General features: G+C 44.4%; 1 protein-coding gene across 1 annotated transcript; it reads right to left on the bottom strand.

Moving 5' to 3' along the window:
• Positions 1-4,372: 4,372 nt before the first annotated feature.
• LOC119923272 (vomeronasal type-1 receptor 4-like) lies at positions 4,373-16,023 on the bottom strand. The gene is made up of 5 exons (XM_038742730.1): positions 15,142-16,023; positions 11,202-11,337; positions 7,491-7,686; positions 6,810-6,926; positions 4,373-4,550 (listed from the first exon to the last, which is right to left on the bottom strand). The coding sequence occupies exons 1-5, from the start codon at positions 16,021-16,023 to the stop codon at positions 4,373-4,375; spliced, it is 1,509 nt and encodes a 502-aa protein (XP_038598658.1).
• Between the last annotated feature and the right edge of the window lie 625 nt (positions 16,024-16,648).

Raw genomic sequence — 16,648 nt, 5'->3', positions numbered from 1 at the left:
GGACTTTGGTTTTGGACATGTTAAACTTGAGATGACAGGAGGACATCTAAGTAGAGCTGTCTTGGAGGCAGGAGGAGTTGCAAGACTGGAGAGAGGGAGAGAGATCAGGGCTGGAGATGTAGATTTGGGTGTCATCCACATAGAGGTGGTAGTTGAATCCATGGAATCGAATGAGCTCCCCAAGGAAGTGGGTGTAGATGGAAAATAGAAGAGGACCCGGAAATGAACCCTGAGGGACCCCCCCCGACAGTTAGGGGGTGGGAGGCAGATGAGGAGCCCGTGAAGGAGACTGAGAATGAATGCCTGAGAGATTAGAGGAGAACCAGGCGAAGAGTGTCTATGAAACCAAAGTTGGATAATCTTTCCAGGAGAAGGGGGTGGTCAACAGTATTGAAGGAATCTGAGGGGTCAAGGAGGATTAGGATGGAGTAGAGGCCACTGGATTTGGCAAGGAGGTGATCACTGGTGACCTGTGAGAGGGCGGTTATTGTGGAGTGAAGCGGACAGAAGCCAGATTGGATGGGGTCAATAGGAGAATTGGAGGAGCAGAATTTGAGACAGCGGGTGTAGACAACTGGCTCAAGGAGTTTGGAGAGGAACGTTAGGAGGGAGATGGGGCAATGAACTGGAGGGAGCCGTGGAGTCAAGGGAGAGTTTTTTAGGATACGTGATACACTGGCATATTTGAAAGCAGTCAGGAAGAAGACAGTGGAGAATGAACAGTTAAAGATGGCTGTTGCAGGGGCGGGAAAGAGGGCAAGTGTTTTGATAATATTTACAGACTGCTCACTGACTTCTTGCTTGGAACATCCTGAACAGGTTAAAAACCTGAATCCTGCCTTTGAGTTTACAATACAATTGAAGAGCTACACAACCACCATTCTATCACCCTGCGTAGGCAACACAGGGACAAACTACAAGTGGTGAAAATACTAATAAATACAGACAATTAAAGAAATAAATAGAATGGGCAAATATGCACAACTCTGCTATGGTGTCAGTGGGATGGTATGATTAGGAAGATCAGGATGCATTAGGGCATCACCTCGAGAGGATTATTTTTCTTGGTCAGCCTTGAAAGTGGGTAAGGTTGCATTCTGTCAGATTGAATATTGAAGGCATTTATGCAGGGAGCAGGTGTGTATACCTGGTCGGACACAGAATAATGAGTGAAGTAGAATCCATTTTCACAGGACCAATCGATCATTTTTATTGAGCTCTTACTAGGTGCAAGCACTTGGGAGAATGCAATATAACAGTATCCCAGAGTCGGTAGGTAGCTTCCCTCGCCACAACGAGCTTACAGTCTAGAGGATGAGGGCCAGAGAACCTGACTCCACCAGTACGTTTAAAAGGGTTTTGATTAATCTATGGATGAGGAGTCCATAATGGCTTATCGGGGGCAAGATCAGTGTTTTCAGTAACTTTTGCATATAGGTTTAATCGATTGTACTTACTTTGACTCCTTTTGTCAATGTTTTTATTTTTTGTTCCATATTAACAAGGGGATTAGAAATGTGTGGCAGCTTGGCTTTGAACTGCAACAGTGCGTAATACCCTGCATTGTTCTCAGTGGGTTCTCAGTACTACCACTAAAATATTTGGATTGATTGGTGGCACGTTTCATAGTAGGTGGAAGTGCCGTACTTACTGAGTACTCACCAGATACAGTGCTCTGTACCAGGAGCTTGGAAAGTACAGAATAAAGTGGCACATTCCCTGTCCACAAGGAACTTGCACCCTAACGGGAGAGCCAGCAGGAAATTATTTACAATTAAATTGGGCAAAATAAATAATGGAGAACACATATTCCTTCTCTGCTTCTCTGCACTCTTGCATATCTTGTACATATTTACTATTTTATTTATTTTATTTTGTTAATATGTTTTGTTTTGTTGTCTGTCTCCCCCTTCTAGACTGCGAGCCTGCTGTTGGGTAGGGACTGTCTCTATATGTTGCCAACTTGTACTTCCCAAGCGCTGAGTCCAGTGCTCTGCACACAGTAAGCTCTCAATAAATACGATTGAGTGAATGAATGAATGAATCTCCTTCTGCCTCCAACAAATTTCTACCTGAGTATTCCAAAGCACCTCAAGTTCAACATGTCCAAAACTCAAGGCCTCATCTTTCCTCCCAAATCCTCTTCTTCTAAAATTCCCAGCACTCTCAACAACAGCAACACCCTCCCTGTCTCTCAATCCCTCCACTTTAGAATTATCTTGGACTTTTCCTTCCCCTTTCATCCTCATTAATATAGGTAGACAATGGAAATGGTGAGTTTCCTTGTAACTTTTGACATGGAATAATAATAATGATGATGATGATGGCATTTATAAAGCGCTTACCATGTGCAAAGCACTGTTCTAAGTGCTCGGGAGGTTACAAGGTGATCAGGTTGTACCTCGGGGGGCTCACAGTCTTAATCCCCATTTTACAGATGAGGTAACTGAGACACAGAGAAGTGATGTGACTTGCCCAAAGTCACACAGCTAACAATTGGTGGAGCCAGGATTTGAACCCATGGCCTCTGACTCCAAAGCCCGTTCTGTTTCCACTGAGCCACGCTGCTTCTCTACGCACACCCATCCAGAATACACACATACACACATCCAGAAAAATATCCATGTTAGCACATGCAATTTATCACACAAATATATAGAGTCATAGTCTATCTACAGTTAATACAGTCATAATCACCAACACAAACAAATTATATAGAAACCCATCCGGGACACACACATACACATATGGGCGTGTACGCACTGACACCCAAAAAATTATAGTTAGAAAGTGATATATGAAGGCTTTACCCCTCTCCCTGCGTGGATCACAAAATAGGGACACAAAAGAGTGTGAGGAAAAGAAACATCTGATGAGATGTCTCAGTTTCATAAGTTCTTATAATGAAATTAATCTTTTTCTTCCTCTCATGGAATACTGAAATTTCATGTATTTAGATTTCATATTTAGAGTTCATCATCTATCTCTGCCACTTGTCTGCTCTGTGAGCTTGGGCCAGTCAATTTACCTCTCTGTGCCTCAGTTACCTCATCTGTAAAATGGGGATTGAGACTGTGAGCCCCCTGGAGGACAGGAACTGTGTCCAACCCCATATTCTTATACCCACCCCAATGTTTAGTACAGTGTCTGGCACATAGTAAGCGCTTGACAAATGCCGCAATTATTATTATCATTATTATCATTATCTGTAATTCATTTATTCATGGATTTATTTCTATTAATGTCTGTTTCCCCCCCTAGACTGGGAGCTTGTTGTGAGCAGAAATGTGTAATGTGTCTGTTTGTTGTTCTATTCTAATCTCCCAAATGCTTAATACAGTGCTTTGCACACAGTAATACGATTGAATGAATGAATGAATCTATTCATTTACAGAAAGAAGTGAAGATGAGCCATGAACACTCTTATGAAGAGTGAGATTTGTAATGATAATAATAATTGTGTGCTTGGCACATAGTAAGTGCTTAACAAATACCATCGTTATTATTAAATACTTCCTATATGCCAAGCATTATACTTAGTGCTCGGGTAGACATAAGTTAATTAGAACAGTGCTCAGCACTTAGAACAGTGCTTTGCACATAGTAAGCGCTTAATAAATGCCATCATTATTATTGTTAATTAGGTTGGACATAGCCCCTGTCCCACATCGGAGAATCACAGTCTAGTAAGGAGGGAGAGTAAGTATTCAATCTCCACTGTTACAGATGCAGAACCAGAGGCCCAGATAAATACAGTGAGTTGCCCAAGATCATGCATGGGAAATATTCTCTAGCAAGACAGGGAGATGGTTAATGCCAAGTGCATGGTAAGGTCATGATGTTGGGCAATATGACTCAGAGGACCAATTCAGGGACAGGAGTTTAATAACTGCAGATCTTTCTACAGGGATGTGAGGTTGGGGAGGTGGGGAAGGGGTCAGTGGTCTGCCTTCAACTCTCCAGTTTTCCTTCTGGAGTTGAGGGAAGGGCAGGAATTCTCCCGCCACTCTTGCTCAGCTATATGTCTGGAAGAGTACTACCTAACAAAGGAAGGAGGCCACCGGGCATTTACTAACTAAGTGCCTTCACTGGGCACCAGCTGCCAAGTGCCAAAGATGCTCCATGCCCAACCCCTGGGACTTTCTTGGCTGTGACTCCTGGGAGACTCACGGACCATACGCCAGACCTTTACAGAGCCTTTTTCCACCAGGCTATTTCTTTCCCCAGGATCCTCAGCGTCCTCTTCCTTGTGGGGAAACTTTCCCAAGGAGAGGTCCTGTTCAGATTCCTGATGGCTGCTTACCCTATATTGAGCTGCAACCAGGACTGGCATGTTTGCCAAAACCATCTTCCCTGTCTGCTTTTTACCGTGTCAGCTTTTTACCTGGACAGTTGCAAGTAAAGGATGGAATTTCACTATTCTAGTAGCCACAAGTTTTTCATCCTGTCCTGGTCCCTTTCCCTGTGCCTGAATCTGCCCTCTGCTGCTCCCTTCAGCATTCTTCCACTCCAAATCCACACAATTATCTTCCTTTTCCCGCTTCACAGCTCTAAAGCAACAGACCCTTCTTTTGGCTGCTGCACCACTTTTTCTTACCCCACAGCCCCAGAGTTGGAGGACTGATGTGGGGCGATCAATTGATCCTTGGTATTTATTCGATGCTTACTAGGTACAGACCACTTTACTGAGCATTCATTCATTCATTCATTCATTCATCCATCCGATCATATTTATTGAGCGCTTGCTGTGTGCAGAGCACTGTGCTAAGCGCTTGGAAAGTACAATTCGGCAACAGATACAATCCTGCTATTTTTTAAGCGCCTACTATGTGCCAAACACTGTTCTAAGTGCTGAGGTAGATACAAGGTAATCAGGTTGTCCTACGTGGGCCTCAGAGTCTTAATCCCCATTTTACAGATGAGGTAACTGAGGCACAAAGAAGTTGAGTGACTTGCCCAAAGTCACACAGATGATAAGTGGCAGAGTCGGGATTATAACTTGGGAGAGCACAATAAAACAGAATTCGCAGACACATTCCCTTCCCACAATGAACTTACAGTCTAGATGGGGAGACAGACATTAATGTGAATAAATAAGTTATAATATATAAGGATATGTACATAAGTGTTGTGGGGTGGGGGTGGTGAGACTATCAAATGTTCAAAGGTCACAAATGGAAGGGCATAGATGCCACAGGAGAGAATGAAAGCTGGGGGAAAGAGTGCTTAATCAGGGAAGGCCTCTTGGAGGAGATGTGACCTTAGTAATGCTTGGAAGGTTGGGAGGGTGGTTGTCTGGCATATATGGATGGGGAGGGAGTTCCAGGCTAGAGGTTAGACATGGGAAAGGGGTCAGTGGTGTGATAGATGAAATCAGGGCACGATGAGTTAAACTGGCACTAAAGGAGTGGAATTTGAGGGCTGGGCTGAAGTAGGAGATTAGTGAGGTGAGATAGGACAGGGCAAGCGGATTGAGTGCCTTAAAGCCAGTGGTAAGGAATTTCTGTTTTATACAGAGGCGGATGGGCAGCCACTGGAGGTTCTTGAGAAGTGGGGAGAGATGAATGGAACATTGTTGTTGATAAATGACTCTTACAGCAGAATGAAGTATGGATTGGAGTGGGGAGAGAATGGAGGCTGGGAGGTTAAGAGGAGGCAGATGCACTAGATTCATTCATTCATTCATTCAATCATATGTATTGAACACTTACTGTGTGCAGAGCACTGTACTAAGCGCTTGAGAAGTACAAGTTGGCAACATATAGAGATGGTCCCTACCCAACAGCGGGGGCACAGTCTAGAAGGGGGAGACAGACAACGAAACAAAACATGTGGACAGGTGTCAAGTCGTCAGAACAAACAGAATTAAAGCTAAATTCATTCATTCATTCATTCAATCGTATTTATTGAGTGCTTACTGTGTGCACAGCACTGTACTAAGCGCTTGGGAAGTACAAGTTGGCAACATATAGAGACTGTCCCTACACAGCAGCGGGCTCACAGTCTAGAAGGGAGAGACAGACAACAAAACAAAACTTATTAACAAAATAAAATAAATAGAATAGTAAATATGTACATGTAAAATAAATACAGTAATAAGTAAAATAAATAGAGTCATAAGTAAAATAAATAAAATAATAAGTAACATAGAGTAATAGTAAAATAAAGTAATAAGTAAAATAAATAGAGTAATAAGTGAAATAGACATCGTAGATGGAGGAGCAGTGTGGCCTAGTGGATAAAGCATGGCCCTGGTGGTCAGAAGGGCCTGGGTTCTAATTCCCGATCTGCCACTTGTCTGCTGTGTGACCTTGGGCAAGTCACTTCACTTCTCTGTGCCTCAGTTCCCTCATCTGTAAAATGGGGATTAAGACTGCAAGCCCCATGTAGGACAGGGACTGTGCCCAACCCAATTTGGTTGTATTCCCACCAGTGCTTAATACAGTGCCTGGCACACAGTAAATACATAAAAAATACAACAACAACAACAACAACAATAATAATAATATTAATAATAATAGTCAGGAAGCAGAGCCAGGATAGGATGAGGGAGAGCTGGCGATGCTGCTAGAAGAATAAGAGAAAGAAGCAGAGGTGGGGGATGGGAAAGAACAAAATATTTTCTCCTCTGAGCACTCACCGCCTCCACCTCCACCGCCACCCACTTTCCCAGTCAGTTCTCTTTGTCCTTCAAATTTGTGGCCCCGGTGGGAGGAGATTGGCCAGTAATCTCTGGCAGCAGCAGCAGCAGAGATCCAATGTGCCAGAAACAAAAAAAAAACAAAGTTAGAGAAATAGATGTAGAATACAGAGGAATGATGGGTGACTGGAAAGACTTCTTGTTGATCCCAGAATTCTGGCAAGGGTCCGGAAAACCAAGGGGAACAACGAGAATGGGGCTAGGAAGGCCAGTGTAGGTGGCTGATCTTCGGGTGAATTTGGCCAAAGCGATATACAAACTTCAATCTCTTCTAGAAGAAGCAATGTCTTCCTGGTAGGCTTGGAATCTCTGGAAAGTCAGTTTTAGCCTCTGGGAAATAACCTCAAGAATAACTTCAAAGATAAAATCTCAATTCCTTTGCACATAGTAAGCGCTTAATAAATGCCATCATTATTATTATTAAAACATAAACTTCAGAAAGCTTCACTTCAAAGATAAAACACACTGGCATTGGTTGTTTCATGGTTTAGTGGCCTGCTAGACACTGAGTCATTTGGGTTCTAATACAGTTTTGTGACAGATGTCCTGTGTGATCTGGACCAAGACACAACTTCCCTGATTTTCGATTTCTACATTAGTAACATGGAGATCATTGGTGCTGTACTATGGTGTGAAGACAAAATAACATCAAAGGCAAGAAGGCATTCTCACAAAGATATAGGCTATAGAACTATATGGGCATAGTGTCAATTTCAGGAATGCTGAGTCATTATCATGATCGTTTCTTGAGATTCCTCTTCCATATTCTTTTTCACCTACCCCTAATTACTTCCTCAGACTCCCTGCAGCACCTAAATTCAGGACAAAGAGGGTAACAAACATAGTCCGGGTAAACAAGACAATCCAGGAAATGAACAGAAAATGTAAAATGAAACTTGATTTGCAATTGTCTTCTTCCAAGGGCCTTAAGATCAACTGATTCTGTTCCCCATAATACTCCTTCGATTCAAGTTCCCCAGACTGAGCTTAACAAAAGCAGTCTGACGCAGTCAGGGTAGAGGCACTGATTCCATTCACACGGATTCCGCAATCTCTTCTGTTATATCATCACTTTCACATGGCTCTGGCCCTAGGCTCTCTTCTCTCCATCTCTCCCTTCCCCTCATCCAGAAAAGCCCCAAAGCTAAGAGGTCCTCACCTGGATCATGTGATGGAAGACTTGTCCCGTCTATGCCCTGAAATGACACGGTTGGGAAGCAACAGTTATAGAGACAGGATGGTGTGAGCTCATTTCCCTTAGGCCTTTGATTACTATGTCACTAGCAATGGTTATGACACTGTTTGAAGTGGGAATCTGAGACCTCTCCCAAGAATTAGCAATGTTTTCCCCTCCACTGCAAGCCTTCTGTCTGGTCAAATCACATGGATGGCTTCATTTTTCAACTGAGAAATTATTTAATGAGTGCACAAATCTTACTATAAGCACGGGAAGAAACTTTTTGCAGCTTTATCAGTGGTTGAACCTGGGTGTTGATAGACACAAATAAATAGATCCAGAAGTGAAGAGAAAAAGGTCATTTGAGTCAGCTCCTTCTCTACAGAACAATGAACAGCTATAATGTCCAGACAGATAGTAGCAGCTGAAAGTCCTGGAGAAATCAATCCATCATTGTATTGAGCACTTCTCTGTGCAGAGCACTGTAATAAGTGCTGGGGAGCGCTTACTGTGTGCAGAGCACTGTACTAAGCACTTGGGAAGTACAAGTCGGCCACATATAGAGATGGTCCCAACCCAACAACGGGCTCACAGTCTAGAAGGGGGAGACAGACAACGAAATAAAACATGTAGACAGGTGTCAAGTCATCAGAACAAATAGAATTAAAGCTAAATGCACATCATTAACAAAATAAATAGAATAGTAAATATGTACAAGTAAAATAGAGTGATAAATCTGTACAAACATATATATAGATGCTGTGGGGAGGGGAAGGAGGTAGGGTGGGGGAGAGAATGAGAGGAAAAAGGGGGCTCAGTCTAGGAAGGCCTCTTGGAGGAGGTGAGCTCTCAGTAGGGCTTTGAACCACAATAAGCTTGAGGTCTAGAATATCTTGCAATTTTATAGTGAATGTTCTCTGTACGCTTTTCACACCACTTCCATCTCTCAACCACTTTTCTCATTTTCTTCTTATGGATCTTTCATGTTCCAGTTACAATTTTTAATACATTAGACAGCACCATGGCTTCTCCCTTACAACCAAACACATTATCCCATGCTGTGCATACATACTTGATGGAGTCCCAATTTAGGGAGAGGTGCCAGGATAAAGAACCTAATAATCATCGTGGGATTGTTAAATGCCACCTTAATTTTATTTGGTTTATGGTATTTGTTGAGGGCTTACTATGTGCCATGCGCTGTATTAAGTGCTGGGGTAGACAAAATTTAATCAGTTTGGACACAGTCCCTTTCCCACAAGGGGCTCAGTCTTAATCCCCATTTTACAAATGAGGTAACTGAGACCCAGAGAAGTGAAGTGACTTGCCCAAGGTCACACGGCAGACAAGTGGCAGAGCTGGGATTAGAACCCAGGTTCTTCTGACTCCCGGGCTCCTGCTCTATCCATGTGAGCAGGGAATGTGCCTGTTTATTGTTGTGCTGTACTCTCCCGAGTGCTTAGTACAGTGCTCCACATGCAGAAGGTATTAAATAAATACAATTTTAATGGCATTTATTAAGCACTTACTATGTGCCAAGCACTGTTCTAAGCGCTGGGAAAGTAACAAGGGGATCAGGTTGTCCCACGGGGGGCTCACAGTCTTAATCCCCATTTTACAGATGAGGTAACTGAGGCCCAGAGAAGTGAAGTGACTTGCCCAAAGTCACACAGCTGACAATTGGTGGAGCCGGGATTTGAACCCATGACCTCTGACTCCAAAGGCCGGGCTCTTTCCACTGAGCCACGCTGCTTCTCTACAAGTGAATGAATGAACTAGACCATGCTGCTTTTTATGGGCTAAACACCCTACCAAGCACTAGGGTAGGTACAATGCAATCAGATCAACCACAGTCCCTGTCTCACATAGGGCTGTCAGTCTAATGGTCTTGGAGAACAGGTATTGAATCCTGATTTGATAAATGAGGGAACTGAGGCACAGAGAAGTGAAGTGACTTGACCAAGGTCACACAGCAAATAAGAGCAGGCAGTGTTCTTGATATTTCATTCATTCGATCTTTTTACTGAGTGCTTACTGTGAGCAGAGCACTGTACTAAGCACTTGGGAGAGTACAGTATAACAATAAATGGGCATATTCCCTGAAGCTGGAGCGACGCAGAAGGGAGTGGGAGAAGAGGAAAGGGAGCTTAATCAGGGAAGACCTCTTGGAGGAGATGGGCCTTCGATCAGGCTTTGAAGGGGGGGCAAAGTCCCATGTGGGGCTCACAGTCTCTGTCCCATGTGGGGCTCACACTCTCAATCCCCATTTTACAGATGAGGGAACTGAGGCCCAGAGAAGTGAAGTGACTTGTCTGAGGTCACACACTGGGCAAGTGGCAGGCCAGGATTAGAACCCATGACCTTCTGACCCCCAGGCCCATGCTATATCAACTATGCCAGGGATCCCAGTCCAAAGGAAAGGGAGAAAATTATTAACAGTGGAGATGATCTGCAGCACCCCATGGGGTGAAGATCAAAGAACTTAACTTCTCTGTGCCTCAGTTACCTCATCTGTAAACTGGGGAATAAGACTGTGAGCCCCCCGTGGTACAACCTGATCACCTCGTAACCTCCCCAGCGCTTAGCACATAGTAAGCACTTAATAAATGCCAACATTATTATTATTATTACATGAGGTAAGAAGCCATTCTGGTTTATGGGAGGAAATGAGTCACTAAACTCCTCTTAAACTCCTATTAAGCTCTTCCATATCCCATCTCATCCCCTTGATCTCTATTGAAGATGAGCAGTAGAATCAGAGACGTGGAGGGGAGCACACAGAGTCGGGATAAGGGAGATAACACTGGAATCCTGCAGAAACCTTACATTGAGGATCTATCTGCAATTGCTGCCTACCCAAGGTCGTGGAACAGGCTGATTCTGCTCCCAAAAGGCAGAAGCCTCCCTCCCCACAGGCTTTACTGACTGAGATTAGGCAGAAACAGTTAGGGCAGACCCTGGGAACTAACCTGCTCACACAGACTACATTCAGGAAACCATACTGTCGCATCACATCAACATGGACGTGAGTTGAAAATCTCTTTCTTACTATTTCTCCCCTTCCCTTCCTATCAGAAAGCCTGAATGCTGAGAGATTCACCTGGGGTTGCCTATGTGTACACCCAGTCATGCGATGGAAAGCTTGTGTCTGGGGTTTCAGGGGATACGCATGGGAAGCAGCTGTAATAAGGACAGGGTGCCGTGAGTTCCTCTCCCCCGGGCCTGTGATAGCTGTGTCAAATGTTATGGCTGTGACACTGTCTGTAACGGGAGTCTGAGACCTATCAAGAGAATGAACAATCTTTTCTTCTCATTGCAACAAACACTTTGTCTGGTCAAGCCATTCTAAGGGTATAGTTGCTTCATTTAATGAAAAAGTTCTAGTCCCGGGGAAAATCTCCAGGATCATTTCAAAAAGTAAACTGGCACAGGATGTGAATTCCAGAAGGCTTCCATCTCTCTAAGTTTCCAAACCATGGGCATCTGCCTCTGGTCAGCACCCATATTTAGTGAGGATGGACAGGTTGACCTCGGGCTATGGGTGACAGGAAGAGAGATTCAAGGACAAACAGAATTATTTTAATGCACTGCTTCTGCTGGCACTGCTCTCTGAGCCCATATTAGTTTAAATGGCATGCCTTCAGCACATTCAGCACACTGTCCTAAGTGCTGGGGTCAAAATAAAACACGATTCCTTTTTTTTAATAGTATTTGTCAAGCACTTATTATGTACAGCATGGCTTAGGGCAAGAGCTCGGCCTTGGGAGTCAGAAGTTGTGGGTTCTAATCCCGGCTCTGCCACTTATCAGCTGCATGACTTTGGGCAAGTCGCTTCACTTCTCTGTGCCTCAGTTACCTTATCTCTAAAATGGGGATTAAGCCTGTGAGCCCCACATGAGACAACCTGATTAGCTTGTATCTACCCCAGCACTTAGAATGGTGCTTAGCACATAGTAAGTGCTTAACAAGGACCATCCCGCCATCGACCCCCTGCCCACGTCCTTCCCCTAGCCTGGGATGTCCTCCCTCCACACATCCACCGAGCTAGCGCTCTTCTTCCCTTCAAAGCCCTATTGAGAGCTCACCTCCTCCAGGAGGCCTTCCCCAACTGAGCCCCCTTTTTCCTCTCCTCCTCCCCATCCCCCCCGCCCTACCTCCTTCCCCTCCCCACAGTACCTGTATATATGTTTGTACATATTTATTGCTCTATTTATTTTACTTGTACATATTTACTATTCTATTTATTTTGTTAATGATGTGCATATAGCTTTAATTCTATTTGTTCTGACGATTTTGACGCCTGTCTACATGTTTTGTTTTGTTGTCCGTCTCCCCCTTCTAGACTGTGAGCCCGTTGTTTGGTAGGGACCGTCTCTATATTTTGCTGACTTGTACTTCCCAAGCGCTTAGTACAGTGCTCTGCACACAGTAAGCGCTCAAAAAATATGATTGAATGAAAAAAGACCATCATTATTATTATTAATATGTGCTAAACATTGTACAAGAGCTGGAATAGATACAAGATAATCAGGCTGGACACAGTCCTTGTCCCACATAAGGCTCACAATCTTAGCCCCCGTTTTACAGATGAGGTAACTGAGGCATAGACAAGTGAAGGAACCGGGATTAGAAGCCAGGTCCTCTGAATCCCAAACCTGTGCTCTCTCCACTAAGCAACACTGCTTCACAGTCGTATCCTCTGTCCCACCAAGAGTTCGCAATCTTGACTGAGGAGGACACATATTTTGAAAGGAGAAATAAATCACAGACAAAAAATTGACAACATGGGCTTTCAGAAAATAACAATTAAAAGCAAAGGAGATTGAAAAATATAAGAAATAAAGTGACTCTAGGAGAAGCAAACCTGATGATTTTGCCCACTTGAAGAACAGGCCTTGGAGAGAAGCAGCGTGGCTCAGTGGAAAGAGCACGGGCTTTGGAGTCAGAGGTCATGGGTTCGAATTCCGGCTCCATCACATGTCCGCTGTGTGACCTTGGGAAAGTCACTTAACTTCTCTGAGCCTCAGTTACCTCATCTGTAAAATGGGGATTAAGACTGTGAGCCCCACGTGGGACAACCTGATCACTTTGTATCCCCCCAGCAATTAGAACAGTGCTTTGCACATAGTAAGTGCTTAACAAATACCAACATTATTATTATTATAATCTCGGAGTCCACAACTGCTACTTGATTGTCACCATCACCTCTGGGGAGAAAATTGGTCTCAGGCGTGATTTGTTCAGCAAACGATTTGTGAAATTTATTCAAGAATTCCCACACGTTCCCACAGGACAGAACGGGAAGGACAGTCCCCAACAACCAGCCTTCTGGAAGCTAAGGGTGCTAGGAGTTGGGGAAGATCTCTGGATGCCAGATTTCTTCCAAGCAGATCTGAGGTTTATTTTGCCTTGGAAAGGTCTAGAGAGAAGCAGTGTGGCATCCTGTGAACCTGAGAGATCTTCTATTATAATCAAAAGTCTTAATAATTTCAGTAATTATAGCAATAATAATGTTAGTAATAATCATCAGAGTAGGCACTAAGCATTGAGGTAGAAACAACGAAATAATCAATCAATGGTATTTATTGACCACTTACTGTGTTCAGAGCTCTGTACTGTTTGGGAAAGTACAACACAGTAGAGTTGGTAACCAATCGGTCGATCATATTTATTGAGAGTTTACCGTATACAGAGCACTGAACTAAGTGCTTGGGAGAGTACAATATAACAGAGCTGGTAGGCAAATTCCCTGCCTACAGTGAACTTAGAGTCTAGAGGGAGAGACAGATGTTAATATAAATAAATAAATTACGGATATATATGTCAGTGCAATGGGGCTGTGAATGGGGGGAATGAAGAGTGCAAATCCAAGTTCAAGGACACTGCCAAAGGCAGAGGGAGTAGAGAACATGAAGGCTTGTTTAAGGAAGGCCTCATGGAGGAGATGCTGTTTTAATAAGGCTTTGAAGGTGGGAAGAGTGATCGTCTGAGGGATATTCATTCATTCAATCGCACTTATTGAGCACTTACTGTATGCAGAGCACTGTACTAAGCACTTGAAAAGTACAATTTGCCAACAGATAGAGCCAATCCCTACCCAACAACGGGCTCACAGTCTAGAAGGGGGAGACAGACAACAAAACAAAACAAATGGACAGAATTTGAAGGGGGAGGAAATCCCAGGCAAGAGGCAAGATCTGTGGCAAGATAGATTAGATCAAGGTACAGTAAGTAAGTTTGGCATTGAGAGTGCAATGAATGGGTTGGGTTGTAGGAGGGACTCAGCAAGGTAAAATAGGAGGGAGCGAGCTGATTGAGTGCTTCAAAGCCAATGGCAAGCAGATTCTGTTCGACGTGGAGGTGGATTGGCAACCACTGGAGATTCTTTAGGAGTGGAGAATTGTGAAATCCGTATATTTTTAGAAAAAAAGTCTGGCCAGCAGAATGAAGTGTGGACTGGAATGGGGCGAGACAAAAGGCAGGGAGGTCAGCAAGGAAGCTGGTGCCTTAGTCAAGGCATGATAAGTGCATGGAACAACGGGGTAGCAGTTTGGATGGAGAGGAAAGAGTGGATTTTAGCAATCATATGGAGGTAGAATGGACGGAATTCAGTGACAGATTTTGCTGGTGGGTTGAATGAGGGAGATGAGTACAGGATAATGTCAAGATTATGGTAGACGTGATCCCTGCCTATAAGGGTCTTAGATGGGCCACAGTCCCTGACCCACCTAAACTCTGTCTCTTCTGCCTCCTGCTGCTTCCTTTAGATCTCTCTGTGTGCAAATGACTGTGAAGAGTTCAGACAGATGCTTGTATTCTGCAAATCTAGTGAAATGGTTAGCAAGAGAAGAAGGTCAGCAATGCGAAGAGGTGATTGGTTTCCTCCTCCACAAGGCTCGTGTTTACCAACTCAGTCACATTGTACTCTCCCGAGAGTTGAATACAGTGCGCTACATGAAGCAAGTGCTCAATAAATGCAAATGATTGACTGAGAAAAGGCAGGCAGGGGAGAGACAAACACACATGCAAGCATGCCACTTCATTTGGTCAACCTTAACTCCCACTGTCCTGGCTGTCCAAGGACAGAGAAGGTCTCCTACAGAGGGAGAGCCTGTTTGCAGAATCTGCTTTTGCCTAGTGATCGGACCACTCAATGGTGGGCCCAAGGCAGAGGTTAGTGCTCAGGAATGACTCGACTGGTCACGGCCCTCATGGGATGAGAGGGACGTCTCCCCTTCCCCAGGGCACAGCAGTTCCCCCTGACCCGGGGATCACTGCTGACCAGGACCAGGGGACAGAGGGAGGGGTAACAGGCCGAGAGAAAAGCCGTTGTGCTCTCGAGGTGAAGATCTTTATCAACTACATTGGTCAGATAGACTGTTATAAAGCTGTTGATCCAGTAAAAGCAAACAAAGCAACTGACCAGGACCACGATGGTCTGGGTGGCTCTGGTCTCTGCAGAGGACCTGGGGGTGATACAGGTGCTGTGGATATGCTGGACTTGTTTGCGGTGCCGATAGAGCACGTTCACCATGTAGCCACTTGACCAGCTCATGAGGAATATGAAGAAGAGATCTCGAATAGTCATGGCACTTATAAAGGTAATCGAGTGGATAAAATCTAGATCCGGAATAGTGGAACAGTATTTCAAAACATAGCCCTGCCCCACGATGGTGACATTTCTGATTGCTTGAATGGAGATAATCACTTTGATGTAGATCAATATGTTGAGGATCCAGAAGAAGAGGAAGGAAGGGAGGATGTATTTGGGTGCCCTGGGTTTGAACCTAGCCAACTGAGAGGTATTGGGACTGATGGTGACAGCTTGGAAGACACTCAAAAGACAGGTGGTGCAGATGGAAAGGCCACGAGATACTCTGTTAATGTACATGACACTCTGACACCCAACATCATTGAAAATATTCCTCATCCCAAAATCCACCATGGTCTCTGGGATCCCACGGGTAAGAAGGGTCACCGTGTTGGCCACGGTTAGGTGGGTAAGAATCAGGTCTTTGGGCTTCTTCTGCTGGGGCTGAGTTATGAAACTCTTCATATACACCACAAACACAGTTGCGTTTCCTAGGAATCCAAAGACACTCTGGTAGAGGAAAATAATTCCAAAGATTATGTCGCTGGTTAGCATTGTCAGCAAAATTCTTCTTAACCAGGGTACCCAGAGGTTCCTAAAAGTAAAGCCAATAGTGATCCTTATTTTATATTTTAACTTTCCAGAATACTGTCATGCTCATCATCTGCAGACAACAAAAATGACCAAGGGGGTTGAAAACTAAGGTGGTCAGTTTGGTCATCAACATCAAATGATGAGGCAGAGGTAACTCAAACCACCCAGAGTGCTGAGAGACTTAAGGGTCAGTACGTGAACGACCACAAATGGAATAGCTAGAGATAGGCTGAGGGGCTTGAGGGGAGAACAGATTATTCCCTTGCCCATTTTTGGAACCCCAGACAAGCCTCTTTTGGAATCGGAGATATGGCCATCCCAGTTGGGATGATCCCTTCCAGAGACCAGGGTGGGGGAAGAAATTTCTCAGCAGCTCCCTCTCTTCCCCGGCTATTGGAGAGGACCACTGGCCCCTTCAGCCTGTCACCATCTGGAATCAAAAACATTCACTTTGAGCAGGGCACTGGGAAAGTGGTGCAGCTGTACTGGAAAATGACACCTAAGAGTTGTAATTATTGACACGTTATTGGTTATTTTCATGTGGGGACTCCCCAGCAGGAGAGGGCGGATGGCAGGGGACTTACCA

Source organism: Tachyglossus aculeatus, unplaced genomic scaffold (assembly GCF_015852505.1).
Source record: "Tachyglossus aculeatus isolate mTacAcu1 unplaced genomic scaffold, mTacAcu1.pri scaffold_168_arrow_ctg1, whole genome shotgun sequence".
NCBI classification, from domain to species: Eukaryota; Metazoa; Chordata; class Mammalia; order Monotremata; family Tachyglossidae; genus Tachyglossus; species Tachyglossus aculeatus.
This window is presented reverse-complemented; position numbering and strand designations above follow the sequence as displayed.

Coding starts and splice junctions, on each gene's coding strand:
- LOC119923272 (XM_038742730.1), bottom strand. CDS start 16,023: ATGCTAACCAGCGACATAATCTTTGGAATTATTTTCCTCTACCAGAGT. Junction 7,687..11,201: donor ATGGCTTGACCAGACAAAGT/GTTTGTTGCAAT, acceptor GCTTTTGTTAAG/CTCAGTCTGGGGAACTTGAA. Junction 4,551..6,809: donor CAGTCACCCATCATTCCTCT/GTATTCTACATC, acceptor CTGTTGCTTTAG/AGCTGTGAAGCGGGAAAAGG.